At 38.3% G+C, this 20,947-nt stretch overlaps 1 protein-coding gene across 3 annotated transcripts in view; it reads right to left on the reverse strand.

Annotated features, from left to right (window-relative positions):
* ADGRV1 (adhesion G protein-coupled receptor V1) overlaps positions 1-20,947 on the reverse strand; it is a 275,120-nt gene that overhangs the window by 87,712 nt on the left and 166,461 nt on the right. For all 3 annotated transcript variants that reach the window (XM_071801945.1, XM_071801944.1, XM_071801946.1), the window contains one exon: positions 4,784-4,900. In XM_071801945.1, the coding sequence (XP_071658046.1) occupies positions 4,784-4,900 (117 nt within the window). The remainder of the gene's footprint in view (positions 1-4,783; positions 4,901-20,947) is intronic.

Consider the following 20,947-nt stretch of genomic DNA (forward strand, 5'->3'; position numbering starts at 1 on the left):
CACCTTATGCCAATAAACATCCCTCAAATTACACGCCCTTCTAGTCCTGACTTAGGCTGCGCTTCACCGCAAGCAGTTCCAGACAGCAAAATCCTTGGACTGATTTATGCCATTATGCTCAGGGATTGTTGGTTCCACTAATTCCGACAACCTGGTGAACATTGTTCTCAGTTGCCTGGCTAAGATTGCTTTCTAAGAAATTGTACCTCATGTCCTTGCTTTGTTTGTTTAGCCACTTTTATCTATCTCACCTCATTTATCACATTTAACACTTTAACAGCAGTGCTGCTGCAAAGATGTGAGGTGGGTTGGATAGTTCTCCATGCCCTGAGCGTCACATTTCTGTCTTTATAATTATAAGTTCTCATCTTTAACCCTTTTTGATGTCCCAAAACTTGATCAAGGAAATACAAATAGTGGAGTTATATTTAGCAAATCCTTTCCCGTTGCCATGCTGCAACAATAACCAGTCCTACAGAAGAATAAAACGTACAGTCCATTTCGCAGCTTCTCAGGTGGAAGAACAAATGCACAAGCTGTGATTGTTCTGAGGTAGCATGCAAAACAATTATGTATTCAAATAACACCCTAATGAGACAACGTGAACTTCAGTGTTTTGTTTCATAATGAGGCAATTAATTGAAATTACCTTTGCAGAATCAGGGTGGATTGTGGTTTTTTTTTATTATTTTTTTATTTATCTGTTAACTTACCTTAGTGATAATCTGTGCAAACATGGTAAACATTAGCTGCAAAATACTTTCTTTAAAGTCTTTCCCAACTTCCTGGGAAAACTTCTATTTCCCTTCTTCCTTGTTTTTAGGAGTGGTCATAGCTTTCATTTTCAGCATGGTTGCATGCTTTTACAAATTCATAAACCACTCTTAAAAATAAGCATTAAACTTACTGTAAGATAAGTATTTGTTTTACAAGTCTGCAATAAATTTACAGAAAATGTAAGGTGCCATTAAATTCACAAAGGAGGAGGATTCACGTATGGGTGAGAGCAAGCTCATGGCATCTACTCTGGTTTGCTTATTGAACTGCCACTTCTACTGTTGATTTACCCCACTGTAGCCACAGCTCAACAAAGTACAAAAACTCTACTTTTTCCCAAAAGTTTACTCTATGTCAGAATTGGCAGTTGAGAACTACACTATTCTAATTTTTTTCCTCAAAAGACTTCTTTAAACTTTTTTTGGTAACATTTTAATTTTTTTGGTAACAAGTTAGAAAATGCTAAGAGAAGAAAATTATTTTTCCTGATTAATGGTTGTCATATATTACAGATTTGCCATGGGAAGGACAACAGACTATCTAAAAGCATCCTTAGTGTGTCCTGCTAACATAAAAGTGCAGATTGGTTTGAAAATACAGGCAACATACATTTCTATGTAGGGATATTTGTCAGGATGAAGACTTCTGAATTTCAGACATTGGTATAAGGCAAATATTTCAGGCTAAGTTCACTTTGCAGGCACAATGAGTTATGTGCACCTTACTCATTCATTTTCTTCTGCAGTCAATAAAGCCTCGTCCTTAAAGAACTGGGTAATGTCATCAATATTCTGCAACTTACAAAAATCTCCCTACAAAAGCCAAGAAACAAGATGATGTGCTATAAAGGGACAGGAACACTCGGACAAACAAGCGTGATTTGATGTGGCCTTTGTTCTGACTCTGAAAATGGACCAGGTGGTCTCTGAGGTCCTTTCTGTTCCCACATTTCAGTCAACAAGAGGGTAGTAGCTATGTGTGTAGTACAAATACTAATACTGAACATAAACCTACAAATATGAGAAGCTAAAAATGGAAAAAGAAGTAGAATACGAACCTACAGATTTAGTTGTTGCAGCCACTGGTAAAATATGACACAATGCTAAGTATAATTACTATACCTGGTAATATGCAGAACATGGAAAGATTAGGACAAAAAGGTAAGGAAGATGTCCTAAAGTCTGGAAAGTAAAGATCTTTGGTGTGAACTATGGAACTGAATCTATAGCTCCAAGGGTACTGTTAAATCCATGTTTTACCTATAGATTTTGCTTCCTGGAAATGTTGCTCCCCCATCTTTTGAGCACTTAAAATTGTCTGGATGTTCTGAATGTTTCAGTTCCACGTATCTGCACATAGCTGCACACTTGATTGTCACACTCACCCACTTCTGTACGCAGCGATCAAGACTGACACTAGCAGGTTTGTATAATATGAGTTACTTCCTGAAAAAACATATGCACTACGCTATACAGTCTCACAGAGGCCAGAGTGGCTGCACAAGTGATACAGAATCTGTGTATATTTTTGCTGTTTCCCAGACAGAAGTATTTAAGTATAAATACATTATTAATTTTGCCTTCCAAATCAAGTCATGTGTATTAAGCATAGCACATTGAGAAATATCGACACTCATCTCTGAGGCACTTAAATCTGCCATTTAGACAACAGAGGCATCTAGAGTTCCCAAATCAGTTTGATTTTCCCTTGCTAATGTTGTCATGGGGACCAATTAGAGCTCAGAGATGTCGCTGAGTGTCCTGGCATTGCCTCCTCCTTTTGCAATGAGAAATATAAATTGAGAACGTTTTCTCAATCTAGAGGAGCAAATTGTTGCTGAGGGCTGGGCTGATCTATGTTTCAGGTGATTTCTTTCCTTTTGGGTCTTTCACTATTCATTTCTTTGGATTCTTTCTTAAGCATCTTGGTCCCCTCAGGCTTCCATTAAGAGTCTTCATGATGAACACAAGCCTGAGGTTCCACTAAATGCAATGGGAGATGCAAGTTCTTGGGACTTGGCCAAAGTCTACTCTCTCAAAAATTAAAAAAGATTTCAAATATAGGCATAAAAATGGCCAATTGTCAACAGCCATGCAACTTTTTGTCATTTCAAGTGATTAATTCTTGAATAAGACTAAGCTTTTGAAATGGGAATCTGTTTGCAACTTAATGTCATGTAAAATGTGTAGGATGGGAAGACAACACGCTATCAAACACTGAGCACTCAAAACATGAGATATCCTACTAAAATAGGAACTTATAAGTATTGCTTTGTCTGCCCATAACAATAAATGTTCAAGAGACCTGAAGCAACTTAGGAAAGAAGTGAATGAGCAGCTGGGAAGACGATAATTTACAGGTCAAAATAATTTGAGTTAGTTAACCTAAGAGAAAGTCATAAGCCAAGCTAGGAGAAGTACAACAGAATTTCTAGTGAGACAGCAGAAAGTAACATCCACTGGAGAGAATATTCAATCTTGCTAACTGTATAAATTAGTGAAAAACAACAAGACTAAAAAGAGTCCTAGTATCACTAGAGACGGAACAGTTTAGGTCTCTTTGCTCCATTTTCACGAGCGGCTGCGGCAGCAGCGTACGTGACACAACATCTACTCATAGCTTGTGAAGACCACAAGCAGAGCGGACCTGTTAGAGAGGCTGCAAGGGTTCTCAATGAAAGTGAACCTGGCATAATCCCAGAAAAACGCCAGGTACCACCTGGATGTCACCGGGACACAAAGCTGTGTTTAAATTCAGTTCAATTTGCAATTCTTGGTTTGGTCCAACAACCCGCATATTGGAGGATTTGTATAGTAATGTATGGAGCTGCGTGTATAAAGCTGTGTGCTACAATAAACATGCTATGGACAAATACAATTAAAATTATAGACAAATTAATGGCATAATTCATGCCTTAGTGCTAAATATACATTTCTAGATGAGGGCACGATAATGTATTTTCCAAATAACCTCACAGCTTGCTATTTTGACTAACTTACAACTGGTAATTTTCCCAAACAAATTTGATTGCTCATGGTCTCCCACATTAGTTTAACAATTTTTTACAGCATTTACTGTTATACAATGTGCCAAAAGAGCAACAGAGTTGGTGATGGGTCTGGAGCACAAATGTGATGGGAGCGGTTGAGGGACCTGGGGGGTTCAGCTGGAGAACAGGAGCTGAGGGGAGACCTTCTGATCTCTGAGCTGCCTGAAAGGAGCTTGGAGCCAGGGGGGTCGGGCTCTGCTTCCCCTGAACAAGCGCCAGGAGCAGAGGAAATGGCCTCAAGTTGCACCAGGGGAGGTTGAGGTCGGATTTAGGAACAATTTCTTCCCCAAAGGGCTGTGGGGCATTGGAACAGGCTGCCCAGGGCAGTGCTGGAGTCACCATCCCTGGAGGGGCTGAACAGACCGAGATGAGGTTCTCTGGGACACAATTAAGGGGTGGGCTTGGTAAGGTTGGGTTAATGGTTGGACTTGAGGATCTTAAAGGTCATTCCCAACCAAAATGATTCCATGATCCTACGAAAGTTCTGGTAGTATTTATGAATGTATATACTCCTCATTTTAATGCAAACTTATGAAAGTATGTTTGTCATATTATACACGTCTAATAAACAAAATGTTACTGGCTAAAAAAATTACAGTGCAGTTTACACTTACATTTCACCTGTAAGAGACTGTTTCAAAAGACCAAATAAGAGATGCTGAGGAAAGGTCTTAACTGTAATAAAACTATTTATTCAGTGTTTTCAGACAGTAACTTCTACAGGATGAAGTGAGATGTGGGAATTCTTACACACTTGTAATGGATATTAATGGAAAAGTCTTTGTAGGGTTCAAATATTTACTCCTGGAGCTGTGACACTCTAGGTTTAATAAAGACCATCTAATGTTTTACCTCTCTAGTAGCACTGATTTGCAGAGATACATATACTACGGTATAACAGAAACACATCCCAACTATCAGTTACTTTTACAGAAGGTGAAAAAGACTGAGACCAACCTGAATGAGCATCCAGCTGAACTGGCAGAGGTAAAGGTAATGGGTAACAGAGGCAAGGGCAGAGCAGCTTTCTTCCGAGAGTTGTTGGCTCATGTAAGCAGAGGCCAGAAATGAAATCTGCAGGGAAAAAGGTGAATACATGCACATTAGAATTAAACAAAATTAATCTAACTCTGTTTGGAAGTAAAACATACATTGAGCTACTGTTCCAGAGACTCAGGAGAGATATCTTGGACGTTTAATATTCGGCCAAAAGATGTGACTCTTTACCACTGTCGGCCAAAAAACTGGCTTTGAAGTTTTTGCAGGCAACCTAGAATCCATTACATCCATATGTGAAAAGACTACCGGAACATTTAATATTTATGGTTTAATATTGTTCCCCAGACTCATTGCCATGCAACACTAGACACCAGTTTTGTATCTGAGGGTGAAGGTTTTCCTCCACGAAATAAAAGGAGATGTTACCTCCTGATTTCAGTGAGGGCAGAAATTTTATCAACAAACAGACTCAAGAGGCATTTATTGTCTTCAGACTGTGAGACAAGTAGCAATATTATACCCCATATAATGTCCATATAAAGAAAGGCCCAATTTACCTACTGAACACCTGCAGTAATTGATGACTTCTTTACTTCACAAGGAATGTACTAATTTGACTAACAGCATGTTGGCTTCTCAGTAATAGCAATTCATGGACTGTGCAGACTGATTTGACATACATAAAATGAGAAGATTGGGTATGGAAGGAAGTTTTAGTATACCAAGTGATTTGGCATACACCTGGACACTGTATTTACAATGAAAACACATGTATGTAATTGGATAACTCTTATGCAGTCTCTTTACTACAAAAAAATATTCTTATAAAGGCAGGGTCTGAGTATTGACAGACAGATAATGTTATCTCACCATGGAATGGAAGAATAAGAATGAGCAACTGTGTTAACAGCTGGATAAAAGCAATTATGAGATGCATTTCATTATCTAAAGGAAAAAATGCACTTTTAGTGCTTTATGTGGGGATCATCACTCTTCTGCTGAGAAATGGAATCTAACCACGGCCACATAACCATCCAGGTTAATACACAGTTTAATACAGACATCAATTTGCCAAATTCTGATGTTGATAAAAGAAATTCCATTGTCTGGAGCGGGTCAAACATACTTGAAATATGTCCGCAAGAGCTGCCTTCCATGAGGGATAAACACAATAAATGTTTGTGTAAACAACTCGGTAGCAACAGCCACCTCTAACAGTGCCAACAGTTTCTCCCTAAAACTTAAGCAAATGCTTCGTAAAACAAGCAAAACACAACACACATCTGGTGCAGAGGCGTTGCCACCTTTTGATCTCTGAGGGCCTGTGCATATGTCGAGCACAGACAGGCTAAAGATAAAGAAAAACGAGGGATGAAAACACAAGCAGATTGATCTAGTCCTGGAAATCATGTTTTTAGCACCTTCTGGAATGCATGTTGGCTTGAAAGTGTTTTGCATCTGTAATCAAATAAACTGTCATTACCTTTTCCTGTGTTTCAAGAAAAAAAAAGTCTTTACATTAAAAAAGAGAAGGATCTCACTGTGTCTACAGTTTTCCAACCAAAACCATGCGGAAAGTCCAAATATTTGCTAAAAATGCCTACTTTTCAGGCTACTGACTTCTGTTCAAGAAGTACAGCAGCAATTCAGCTGAAGTAATTACTCATCTAAGAATTCATTGTGATTAGTGGTATTACAGTGTTTTAGACTAAAAAAACAGCAGAAAGGTATAGGAGGCAAAGAAACATTTATACTTTATTTGCGTGTAGTTATTTTGCACCTTGGGTAGAAGATACAAATGATAATTGGATTATAACACCAAAAACAGATGGCAGACCATATTTTGAAATGTTGGGACAAGAGACGATACCTCTGCTGTTCTGACAAATGCTGGCTGCTTTGGCACTTACACCTTAAAAAGTAATTTAATAGAAGCACACAGAGTGCAGGCCACTGAATAGCCATTTTCCCCATAATATCTGAGGCAGTTAGAAAAACACACAAAAAAGCACTTTCCGAATAAATTGTTCCTTAGACTTAACTGCCTCATGTCTTCTGTACTTTGCTTAGTTTTTAGCTCTAGTGTGCAATCTTCTGTAATAATGAACCTATTCTTTAATAAGTAAAATATGTACCATATATTGGGATAAGTTGTTGCTTCTTGGGCCATTAAAAATATGTATATTGGATGTGTTCCTTTTGATACCAACTGTTCAGAGCTCTGTTTACAGAGATTTTATGATTTTAAATACTGCTTTTTAAACAATCTTTGTAACCCGCCATTTGGTTGTATGTCAAGATTATAACATAATTCTTCTTCCTGTTACTTGTCAAGGCGATCAGTCTTGACCCAAAATGATTTAAGTAAGGGATAACAAGTGATTTACATCACACAAGCAGCAGGCTGCTAATTTTGTTAATTTGTGTGCGATAGTTCTGTGCTACATTCAAGATTCCTCTTTACAAAATTAAAAATAAACAAACAAAAAAGTAAAAAAAATAAAAGGCAATAAATTGGTACACTTCTCTCAAAGGACAAAAAGATCTTTGACAGGGTTCCCACCTCACAGTCATTTACTCAGTTAATTAAAGGATACTGCAAATCCTTTGTCACTCTACGACAATTATTGAAGGAAATTAGCACCTGGGTTTTCAGCCTAAGTCATCAGCACCAAACTAAGAGTGAGTAAAATCAGACAATTTACAAAACTGTACGTTCCTGTACGAAGAGGAGCATTCTCGTACCGCTGTTTCCAAGCAGCGGGCTGTCTCAGAACATCACCCCGGTCCAGAGCCGCCTCCTGCTTTCCAGCCTGCGCTCACTCATGGTCAATTTATATCTGCTCTTCTTCTGGAAGCCTCTCAGTTTGTAGACAATTTCATCCTCCTTGGGGTTTGCACAATCATGAATTCATGGAAAGTAGTAGTATTCTCCCTCAGATTTAATTTTTCAAGGTTAAATAAGCTGCACAGCATAGTGTTCTGTAGAGATACCTAAGCCGGGCTGGACAGCAAAAGCAGTTTAGCTCTGTGAATACAGCTTCTGCCTGGATCGATTTATGTTGTTTCTCTGAGTAATTGCATGTGCTTGCACTGTGAAAGGCACACCCATGAGTGTGAAAACCTGCCCTTGTGCAAGAGGCTTTGCAGCTTGTGCACTAATTTCATCATCCGTCTCTATCCTGGTGCTACTTTGACCCTGTTCTTTGTGAAAACAAGTGCTCAGGGCTGGGTGGAGAAGAACTGCAGAGGTCTCACGAGATTCTCATCCAACAGTTTCCTCATCTCTGTATATACCACGCAAATACTTCTAATATATAATAAATCCCTCTCTTCTTTCTCCACCCTCCCATAGATGTCTTTTCCCACTAGTCTGTCTCTTCCCACACCCGAGTTCTTGGGCTAATCGTCCCCCGTTATTATTTTACTAATTACGTGACATATGTATTTTACTGCATTTATCTCATCAAAGAAAACTATCAGATTAGTGTGGCATGATCTGAGTATAAACACACAGGAGTCTTATTCTCCACTTCATTTATCACTACGTCTTTCAATAATTTTTTTTTTCCTAAACTCTTACATGCTTCTGAGACTGAATTAATGGGCCTACACCCATTAATCACTCCATATTACATTTCATATATTATTTTCCAGTCATATAGTAGCACTCTGAAGCGAAGGATTTGTTAAAAGCACTTGCTATGGGACTTGCAAGGTATGATGCCAGGTTTTTCCGAGTTGGAATGGGGATCTTTTTGTTCCAACCTATAAATGTATCTCTCCATTGGGTTCTCCTTCTGCCTCAGTAGCCATAACCTTCACTCCATGCTACCAACGCTATTCAACATCTTGCCTTTGTCCCAGTAGTGAGCTTTAAAATCACTATCTTTTCTGAAAATCTGATGATTTTAATTTTGTTTGTTTGAAGTCACAATTAATATATTCACTTTTCCTTCCACACTGCAAATTTTTACTAGAAATTCTACATTATTCGCTCTTCGTTAATAGAACAAAAGAAAAAAAAAAATTGGCAAAAATTCCACACAAGAAGATTACACTATTTTCAAGCAAACAAAACCTCCATGATATACTCATTAATACCAACTATTTGTGACCAAACAAATGTACACGGTGTATTCATTGAAGCCAACTATAGGTGACGTGAGGAAATCGATCAGCTTTCTAATGATAAAAGAATATATTGAAATCTAAGTTCAGAAATAGCAGAGCTAAACTTGGCCTCATTAAAGAAATTTAGAGAGAAAAAAGTGAGTGTAAGGGAGAGTTGCCTTTGAATATTGTATAAAAGAGAAAAGAGAGAGACTAAAAGACTGGAGCAATTCCATACCAATCAGGTATACAACAGCCAACTGAGGAGTAGTTTGGCTGAACCCTGAATAAGAAGTTGTATGTATGAATGTATGTATGTCGAACACAGCATAGTAGCAATTACAACTTGCCACGATAAGTGCTGAAATATGTAGTCCATATATATATGAAATATAAAGTCCATATGATGGACTTTATAATGAGGATACAGCACGTGACACAAGGAAATGTCTTCTACTTGGAACCAAAATGTGCAAGTACTAAATGTCTTTGTCTCGGTCTTTTCTAGTAAGAGCAACCTTCAGGAAGCCATGTCCAAGAGACCAGGGTGTAAGGCTGGAGCAAGAACGATGTATTTTCAGGTCTGAAAATACTTCAGCAAACTGGCCATATCTAAGCCCAAAGTGGAGCTGGTGCTGAGCGACCTGGCAGGTATCACTGCAAGTCCACTCTCAATAATCTTGATTGATCATGGTGGTGGAGGGTAAGTGCCCAAATACTGGAGGAAAGCAAATGTCACCTGCCTCTTCAAGAAGGGCAAGAAGGAAGACACAGACAATTACAGGTTGATCAGCCCCACCTCCATCCATGGGAAGGTGATGGAGCAGATAATCCTGGAAACCATTTCCAGCCAAATTACAGAGGAGAAAATCATCAAGAGTAGTCAGCATGGCTTCATCAGAAATACTAGAAAACAGAAACTACCAGCACTGATATCGCAAATGTTCAGTTGAAGTCCACAAGTAAGAGTAAAATAAAGTGTAAAAGTAAAATAATAAAGCAATAAGGTATTATCAAAACTTGATGTATAATTTTAAGAACTGCGAAAAATGTTTTGACGTGGGCAAAACAAATCTGAGAGCAATAAACTTTATTTTGTATATTAAGAAATGCTGAAAAGGCAGCGTGTTGTGTTGGGTGGAGCAAAGAGAACACCTTGTTATGTTCTAGAGAAAAAGTTGTGGAGAACGCTGACTCGAGCAGATACAAAGGATCCAGCAGCAGAACAACAAACATTTGGCTCTGGAAGAGCAACAAAGCTTGGGCCTGACACATCTACTCTAAACGGTTTAACTGTCTCATCTAAGCAAGGAGGACCCATGTGCTGTAGCTGAGGAGAAGATCCTTCTCCACCAGGAGAAACCCTCAGACCAAGCAGCCAGCTCCTCTAGGACACTTAAGAGTGAAGAACAAGTCAATATACTTTCTGTCACATTCAGTAACATCTGTAAATTCCTGTTTCGCAGTACAAACTTATGAAGCTTCAGACATTGTCTTCTTCTAGACATTGATGTCTTCACATATATGTCTTACAGAAATGGATCCTAGCAGTGCTCATTTAATTTCTTTTTATATTATTTTTTCTCCTTTATCAATTTTATTTTTTTAATAATTCATTTTTTTTTTAACTTGACAGAAGAGGAGATAATTGTCTTCCTTATACAGCTTATTTACATGCATCTCTACCAAAAAAAATCCCCACAAAACAAAGAGCCCAACTGCATGCCATCTGTCACTTTACTAACCCAAAGTCAAAAGAGGAATAGTATCAAAGGTATAATGTTTAACGCTGTTCTTTTTGTTGGACTTAATTGCAATGAACAATAACACAGGAAAATAAACTCATCAGACTCCCATGTCCTCACTGAACTGTTCTCTCCTGCTTTGAATTTACTTTATATGGATAAAAAAAGGGGGTTCCCTCCTTGAACACAGGGACATTACTTAATAATAGCGCATATGAATCATACTTTTTGTTGCTGCTTGATAGGTCAGGACAGCACTGGTTTAAGCCAAGTGTTCTTCTTGTGTTTTGTGTTCTGATATGAAATGCCAGGACAAAAATACCAACAAAGGATGTATCAAAAACAACAACAAAAAAATTGCAGAGATTTACAGACACTACCAAAAATTCTAAGTCGGTCTTCCTGGACAAAGCAACAATACAACACTCAGCATGTTTCAGAGCACGGAGGAAAAGTTCTTATACTTTAAAAGATTCAAAACGCAGTGATTAACTGGGTTGAAATAAAAGTTTGATAACTAAATTTTCATTTCATATATATTCTGTATTAATGATGCTGAAATAAGCCGTTAAAATTGCTTTTTGAGTTTATGTGAAAGCTCAATGACTTCACTGGTCAATAAATTGTTTCAGAAATTACTATAATACAGAGAGGAGCACTTTGTAACTGACACCAGAAAAAAACAAAAACATATGCATTTAGCTTTATTTCTGGCTTCAGTTAAGTCAGTGAACATATATATTAAAAAATAAGTGCCTTGTGAACAGCAGCTCCAAACTCTTACTGTATAATTTGCACGCATTGTGTATTTTAGAGATATTATTTGCTCAAAGTCTGCTGATTATATATCACTGTAAACTCGCACTTTGAGAAAAGCCAAACAGCCAACTAAAATAAAATCACTTGAAATACCGATGGTGTATTTACAGCAGTGACCCACGGTGCTTTTGTGCAGAGATGTTTACACTTTCTTACGCAGCAGCAGAACTGGCAACCATTTTAAGCGGTGATTAGACACCAGCAACCATATGTTACTCGTTCCCTCGCCCCAGCTGGCAGGATGGTAGTTGGTTTCATGCTGGGTTCAGTCCTTGCCCTTTTTGTTTCCCATTTATAGGCTTTTTTTGTTGCTTCTCTGAGCAACCTGAGGGTGCAGGATGCAGGATGGGTGAGGTACCGTGATGTGTCGCCCTTCATTTTTTTACTTTTGGTAAATAAGGAAAATATAAAGACTACGAGGCTCTGGCAGGTCTTAACCCGTTTAGTTTTACATGCAGATTCAGAACAGTACCCTACACAGTAGAACACAAGCCAGACATCCCCCTGTGAGATCCTCAATAACACAACTCCTTTGCTATAATGATGCCGATAGAAGCTGGAAAAGCTTTTCTGGTGGATGTTGATTTTCTAGAGTAGGATCTGACTTGTATTGTTTTCTACCTCGCTCAGATTAGACCCCGAGCAGCAGATTTGCCATCACGGATTAATTGTCTCTAGAAGCTTCTCAAGAGGGATCTAGATACACTCAGGGAATATATTGGGTAAAACTATTAATAAAGAGACTTTTCACTTCTTCCATTTCTGGATATAGTTTTTCTTAAAGTTCAGGTGTAAGTTTCCTGCAATAAACGTGCACAAAATTGACAGCATGACCTTATATTACCTCTAAACTGAATTTAGGACTGTAACCAAGGTCAGAAATATGTGACTTTAAGTAAGTAAAATTTCTGCAAAGGAAACACTTCTGTTAACTCCTGACACTTTATGTAAACAGTCGGAATTGGCCAATGGCCCATGGTCAGTGCCCCAAGACTGTCAGTGTTCAAGAGGCATTTGGACAAATCCCTTAAAAACAGGGTAGGGCAGACACACCATAAATTGGGGTCAGGATGCAACAAGGGTTCCCCCTTGTTTAGTATTTTAAATATGGTAGCAGAGGTCTCCTATGCTTATCTGTATGGCTAGCCAGCTGGGAAGGATAACAATTTATCTCTCTGATTTAAAAATAATTATTAGCTAAGACGTAATTACAGGCGTATAGTGTCTTCTGGCTTCACTATGCTTCAGTAGAAAACCTCTGCCTAGAGATCAGACCCCTTATACTGGTGTGGACATCATCTTGAAGGGCTTTTCCTTTTCTTTTCAGTTAAAACATGCTAGGGTAAGCAAAGACCTCCTAGTTAAACTGTTAATGGTAATCTGAGTCATGTTTACACAATTAGCAGCTGTGTAAGCAGCTCAAAAATCAGGTACACTAAAAATGTAACCTCTAGAAGGCTGGTTATGATAAAAGGTCACGGTTTTTACCAGTATCTCTCTTGGTAGAGTGCAAGCTCTCTACAATCCCAAGAAAAGACAGATGTTTATTTGTAGAAAGCAACACTTTCACAAGACTATGGAATCTGTTTTCATTTATGGGTTGGAAGAGCTATTCTAAGATGAAGTCTGGTGTGATATGAAAAAGATATCTAAGTGGAGCTGTTCAATTTTTGCCAGTAAGTCTTAACACGTAAAGAGATATTTATTTAACAGAAACCAAGCATTCTTCAACAAGGGCTAACAGGTAAGTTCCCCTGTTCTACTATTACTTCTAACCTATGATATTAAAGAAATGTTGGTCCTATGTAAATATTTATGGCAATCTTTGATCCGGATTCCTTCTAAATGTTGAAATATGGCTTAAAGAATGATCAGTTCAGGGATCAGTATAGTCTATTATGATATTAGACATATGATATTATGATATTATCTTTAACTGCTGTCTTCTCTGTGCAACAGGCTTCATAATTAGAGAGCAGAAGAAGGTGTTTTCCCTGCCTAACAAAAATAGAAAACAAAACCTTTGGATATCGTTGTGCTAATGGAATTGACTTTTGAACCCAAAATAATCAGCGTGAATTAGTAAACAGCAGAGGCTATAACAGGCAGTAAAGATTTAAGATGATTCCACTTGAAGACAGGACTTTCCAGACATGTATAATAAAAACATCACAAGCTCGCAAGCTGACGCAGATTATTAAACAGCATTAAATAATCTCTTAGTAGTCACAGTTTATCTGCTCCGTACAGACTCACCTCATTGTAAACAAATGGGGGAAGGAACTGGGTCACTAGTGCTCCGAGCAATAACTTAGATTAAAAACAGACAAATAAAAACAAAAGCATTAAATATGCCAAAAAATATAAGGATCCTAGAACTGTGACTAAACCATAGCAATAACATAGATTAGGTATTAAGTACAACTTGTAGTTGTACACAAACAGAACTGTAAAAATAATTTCCAGAGTATGGTTCAAGTATTTATAGAACTTAGAAGTTGTATCCTACTGCCATGGACTTTGTTGAGGGGCACGGACTGAATTGCTTTTTCAAACTCAAACACAGAAACATCTTTATCTATCTAGAATTTCTCCTCTGCAGTTTTGCCAACGTGTGAAAACAAACTGAAGAGAAAGTCACTCCTAAAATAGCTGTTGTTCTAATTGTCTTCATGAAAAAATGATTTAAAATAAACTGATGTTTATTCTGGAATAGAGCATCTGCATATGAAACCAGGCTGAAAAATTACTCTGCAATGCCTGCTTCAGTGTTTTGATATTTAGTGACTAGAGGTTCTGGTGAGCACTAGAGAATAAAATGTTTTCTGTAACAGTTTCTCATAGCTTCTCATGTCTCATAAGAATGCAGAACACAAATTAATTTCTTTGTCTAAAGTAAGCGGGCTTGCAGATAGTAGTCAAAAGCCAGACTTAGCAAAATGTCCAAAAATAAAAAGTGATTCAAGTTTAACTATTTAAAATCACCTCTCAGATGTTATTAAAGGGACTTCTGTTAAAACAGCGATAGACATAGGTTTTTGTATTTAAAAGCAATACCTAACTGCTGTCTGTATTTTATCTAGTAATTAGACAGCCATTCCCAAGTGGGGGCTACGTAGGTTCATATGGTCTAATTCCCATTCATTGGTCCGGGTCTCCTGTCAAATGTTAGAATTTGAGCACACAGTTCTGTACTGTCATTAAATCAACTGCTTTTTGCATGTTTCTCTTTTAATTACTCACAATTTGAAACACTGGTTTGGTAAACTAGTACCAGGGGATCCTGGGAACAAAGCACTTAAACATATTCCGTGCTTTGGGCACCATTTTGATTGTATTTGTTTTTATTATCACACTTATTAGCTTCAAATTTCTGATGCACTTTTATGGAACATCAAAACCAGTTCATTAAGCTAAGAATGGCTGTTGCTTTATTCAGAGTGACACAAATAGAAAGGCAGTTTGCTTTCCACACTTTGAAATCACCTGCTATATTTTCCATCAATACATAAAAATATTTATGTAGTTGATGGGAAGAATGGGGAAAAAAAAATGGGATGTAAGGCATTCTTTTCATTTCACAGCACTTCAGGTATTTCAAAATCGTTCTTTTTGTAAAAATCCTCAAACATTCTGCAGAAACTAAAGAGATATTTAATCTGTCACACCCAAAGCACAGCCAACGCTCCGTGATCTGGGCTCATCTAGATGCAGGTGAATTTTAAGCAATGTAGATATTCTGAAGATACAGGAGGTAAAAAGCAAAAAGTAGGTAAAGTAGCTACAGCGGTTAAACAGTTAGAACTTTCAAATGCTGTCCTTGTATTCTCTTATTTATACATATTGCTCTAGCTGATTATTTCCAACATTTTTAATGTTGATATGCATAACAGTCACAGGATTGACTGGTGACTCATACCCCTCTTAAAAGAAACTGTGCACCACAGGCTCACCTTTCTGTACCTGATTTTGTGTGGATCCCCTCAACCTAAAAGGCTTTAAACTGCACCCCTGGGATTTTAGTGAAAATAGACAAAAATGTCCAAAATACCCCTGCTTTATCATTCTTAAACAGGAGGAAAAATGCACCCATTAGCAATTAATTTTCCAGGGAGCCTGTTGACTAGGTTGGAGCTGCAGATATGGTAGGACAGAAGGACAAGTATTTAAGTCAGCTTTGCAGATCTAGAACAGGCCACACAAAAAGAAGGGTCGGATAGTAAAATAGTAGATGACTTTCCGGAGAGAAGTGACCAGTTAAAACAAAGAGGACTTAGAGCAGCAGCAAGAAATGAGCAGGAGAACATGGAGAACTGTAAGAGCTCAGCCTAGGGTTTAGCCTAAATCTAGCAAGGAACATGCAAATAGATCCTAAGCTAAGGGAAATCTTCAGCATTCAAACAGAAAAGTTGAGTTTAAAGTACACTTGACTAAAGCAAAATGCCAGGACTATAAGCAGATGTAGGACAAACTCATAAGTCTGGATGAATTCTGCAAATCCCTCAGGTAAAAAGCCATTGAGAAAAAGAGTGAGAACCTAAGGCTTCAGCCTTAATGTCTTAAAACCTCATAATGTTATGAATGAGAAGTTACCAGGGAAATTCCAAGCTCTCACCTGAATGAGGAAAAGGGTCTACTGCACCAGGGTAACGTTGAGATTGTGATTCAGTTGGGTATACATTTTAAAATGAAAATTCAGACTCCAGAGTAGAGTTCTGTCATAAGCCATTTCCAAATTGTATGGCACCTATACAGCAATGAGTCACCCTCAGGGGTGCACAGGTAAAAACGGGTCTGCTCAGCTCTCCCAGCACTGCCAATTCAACTGTCTGGGCAAATAAGAACACCTGGAGATAAATCATTATTTATATCAGCTGTAAGCAGCTTCAGGACTGTTTTATGATTACTGGTCATCAGTAGGGAGGCTCCAGTTGTGGTTGACACCCAGTTGTAGAGATCAAACACTGGTAGAGCTGACGCCACAGAAAGCATATTTGTGTTGATGTCCAGCAGGATTTGAGCCCAAACATAAAGAAAAAAAAAGAACCCAAAAAAGAAAAACCCCACAAAACAGCCACAACAAACAAAACCAACTAGCCTATCAAAACAACAACAAAAACAAACCAACAAACAAAACCAAACAAACAAAACAACAACAACAACAAAAAACGCAAAACCAAAAAAAACCAACCCAAACATAACCAAACCACCCGCCTGAAGCCAAGTTTCTATGTGATAAATTGAAATTTTTTCCCATTTTGGTAAGTATTGCTTGTTATTCAGAAAGATGAACTTCTGGCCTTGGCACAGATTCCATTGGTGTAACAAGAAGGAATAATGCCACTGAAGGGACGAGGGATAAGATGGATCGTAATTACAAGTTGGAGACCGAATGAGAACCCTGGTCTCCAATTCTTGTTGTATTTTTTTCCCTCTAAAGGCTTAGCACTGAGTGACTTCTGTGATTGTGGTCACACGAGATGGTCTCTGGTGGTTTCAGCGGTGGGTTCCAGTGGGGACGTTCTGTGAGACATGGACGGGATGTCTCTCCCACCAATGTGTCCCCATCCCCAGCACCTCCTCTCACAGAATTTTGCTTCCAGCCCCAAAAGCAACACTTGGCCCTCAGCAGCTCCTCGGATTAACCCGATACCTGCCAAATATTGCAGGACACCTTTCTATAAAAAGATCACGAGCAAGCACGAGAACCCAGCCTTTTTTAGCGAAAATACTTCAGATTGGTTTATTTTAGTTGTAACATTAGTTATTTAGTAGTGAAGAAGCACTGCCCCCAGCCATTTACATTTAATCCATTGAAACTGCCTTCAATAATTTCAATTACCTCTCTGCTGACCCTACATTGTAAGAAAAACAAGGCCCATTCTTAATGAGGCAGTAATTTTAGAGACATCTTCTGTTTCATTGTGCCAGACTGAAACCAGAAAAAGTAACTGGAAACATTTCAAATTTATTTCCAAATGAACCTCCTTGCACAAAAATTGCTTTCAGACAGGAAAGTACTTCAGAAGTGATTAAGATGCTATGGAATTTTTAGGCTGAAATATCATGTATTTTCTGCTCTACCTTCTAGAACAGGATGGAAAGGTTGTAATACATAATGACCTCTTTTTTTTAATATTTTTTTTAATGATAGTAAAACTAATATAGAGACCATTCTATGTGCCAGTAGTTGACTGACAAAATAAGATGCAAGAATAGTAAATCTTCAATGACTTCTCAGGATATATAGAGTACATTGCAGTGCAATGGAAAATTGTGTTCAAATAATTCAGATACAGTGTTCGGAGTGAGAGGAATAAATATTTGCGGCTTAATATATATTTTTTTTTCTGGGATCATTTTAAATACTGAATATGCTCCTGCCACTCAGCACGGGAGACCAATTATCTCCTGGTAGGACAGAGTCAACTCCAGATCTAAGTCCTTTAAAAAGAGTTGATAGCCGTCCCAGTTTACATCTCTTTCCTGAGATGACTGCAGCTCACCCATTGTAAAATCCAGAGCTGTTTATGCTTAGCAAGCCCAAAAGGATGACTGTCTATCATGGACGTGTGGTAATTCTGCAGGGGCCAAACAAACAAACAAACAAAGACACACTAAAAAAAACCCACAAAAACCCAAAAAATCAAAACAAAAAACAATCTGAGAGAGAAAACAGAGTTCTGAAACCAGCTTTGAAGAGCACACACTTAAATCACGCAAGTAAAACAGGCCGAGTAGAATGGCTTTGTATATGGGTGGGTATACAAGAAAGCAAACACCCTTTCTGCTTAACTGATAGTTCTAAAGCAATTAATCACCACATTTACTTTCAAGAAGTGAACAAAAGCACTATAGCCTCTTTTATTTTTCTTTTTTTTTTTTTTTCCTAGGAACATGGCATTATCCTCCTTATCTTTTATTGCAACACAAGATAAACACAAAGAATGTTTGTCTTAAAAGAGTCACACATCTCAAACCTGCCTCATTTTAGAGATCGTTTCTGTATTTAGACTCAACATTTTGCTTGTTCCTACAGAAACAGGGATGTTTTTGCTGTGACCAAGTGCTTCAAACGCTTCCTATGCTCGGCTATACTAATAATAGCAAATGCTCTCCTCAGACCCCTCCCATGCGTTAAATTAATCAACACTAGAAGGTCAAATGTGCATCAAGTAGCTTATGCACACTAATTTATTAACTGAAATGACCTCACCACCACATGTTATGCTTTTCTGTTTCTTCTTAATATGTTCATGCGGTCAATCACTATCACTGAAATAACTTCTGAGTTCCAAACTTGCATTGATTCTGTGCCACTTCCATACTGGATTTGTGGGTGAGCTTGCTTGCCTTGGCTTCTTGGCAGCAAAGCAAGATGGAATTTCACCACTTCCAAGAAAAGAGCTTAATTCCCTCAGTTCTTTGGGTAACCTTGTCTGTGGAGGGGCCTTCCTGCGGTCTCCTCTCTGTCCCTTCCCATTCTCTCACCCACCTCCAAACGTTGTGTCTGCAAATACCCCAAAGAGGTGTCCCCAGGCCCCTTGGCACAGTGAGGACAGACTGTCTGCCACATGAGCCATCTCTCAATACCAGTTTTAATTCCTATTCTATCTTGTGCACAGATGTGATTTCATCTGCTTCGCACTCTCAGTCAGCTGAACATGAGCTAGGCCCAGATCAAAAGCTGTATAGCTTTAGTACTTGAGAAAATAAGTCTTGTTGGGAGGCTAAGCCCCATGTTAGTCTGAACACAAAGCAACTCTTAACTGCTAAACAGTTTTTGTTCGGAGCTGGCCCAAGTCCAGCTTGAAGCACAAGAATTCTATATATAAGGAAAGAAATATACAGGCCTATCCTTGCTCTGCAGGGCCCGATGAATAAAATGTCACTGGGCAAGATTAAGTTCACGTGCTTCATTTATTTGCATTGCACAGCCACTCAGATGGGATTTCAGGGAAAAGTATTAGGTGAAAAAAGTAGGGTTCTCCTAAATTTTCCAGCAATTGCAGGCTGGTTTTGGACACCTTTGGGGCACCGGCAACTGAGAAAATTTGCAGTGAAGCAAAGGCGTGTGGAGAGGTAGTAAATTCGTGCAAACCAGTTAAATAGTAAAAAAACCACAGAAGCTGAGGGACACCAGCCCATTCTTCAGTTCTTCATCACTAAAAATGTTTGCATATTAGAAGACTTACCTAAATCATCCAACTATGCTGGAAGAGATATTATCTTGTCCTACAAAGTCTGCTGCTACAGCGGTATTACTTCACAAATCACACTATAATTTAGCATATCCTTATGAAAACGCAGATCTCTCTACTTTTTATTTGATTGGATGTAAACGTACAGCATGAAAATATAGAATCAGGCAAATGAGTTGAAACCCCATGTGTACAGCCTATGTCAGGCTGAACCTTTCCTACACAGACCCGTATCCCTCAATGCAGATTCTTCCCTGTTTCCCTGATTTATCTACAGCCAACAACCAAGCTCAGAATCTTATTTGGAAGCAATCTGAACATAATTGAAAAACACAAGTTCTACTTTCCACTCCGCATGATCAGTCATTTCAACCATTTCTTATTAGAGAGTGTAATATTACTTATTACAAAGTATGAATTAATATATGAATAAATGGGATTATTTTCCCATGCCTTACCACATTTTTCTGTCTTGTGTACAAATGTAAAACCCTAAGCTTAGAAAAATTAGTATTTACCCAGCACAAATGAGCCCAAAATTCTCCTAATACTTTTTTTTTCCTCCATAGCCTCAAACTTGTTTACTTAATACTGCATTTGCTGGTATCTGTAGCATATTGCAGATATTGAAGTGACTGCTCAAGATAGAGCATTACCTTAAAACATTAATCAGATACTGCAGTATAGGTTTCCCTTTAATTCCTTCCTTAGGTAAATTAATTGTAAAGAAAGTCCACATAGAATAGGTGCAAAACCCCACATGAATGAATTTGAAGAATCGCCAGTTTTCTGAGTGTGGGTAAAGGCTGCCGCTCAGTGGGCACATCTGTTCAGTGGGAAAGCGAAAGTCATCTAATTAAGTGAAAATCCCCCATCATCACAGGCTTTCTAGTGGGGTTTTTTGGTCGCTGTTTAAATTAAACAGATCTGAAGGGAGATCGTCATCAAGCATTTCCCAAGAAACGCAGTAATCCATATGATTGACTACACTTTTGTGCACTGTTACGCTTGTCATCGCTAGAATTCTTTTACTGAAAATACAGGAGTGACCTGTTCTTCATATTAAAGTCTACTTTGGCTAATTTTATAACTTATGTTCTCTCTCTCTCTTCTTTTTTTTTTTCCCTCCAGAAAATGTGAATGTCAACAAAGGTCTTGACAAAGGTCCCAAAATTATTGTTTTACCAGGAGTATCAACTCACCCCCCTCTAACCCAGGCCGTGGGTAAATAGCACTGCTCTGCT

Source organism: Patagioenas fasciata, chromosome Z (assembly GCF_037038585.1).
Source record: "Patagioenas fasciata isolate bPatFas1 chromosome Z, bPatFas1.hap1, whole genome shotgun sequence".
Taxonomy (NCBI): Eukaryota; Metazoa; Chordata; class Aves; order Columbiformes; family Columbidae; genus Patagioenas; species Patagioenas fasciata.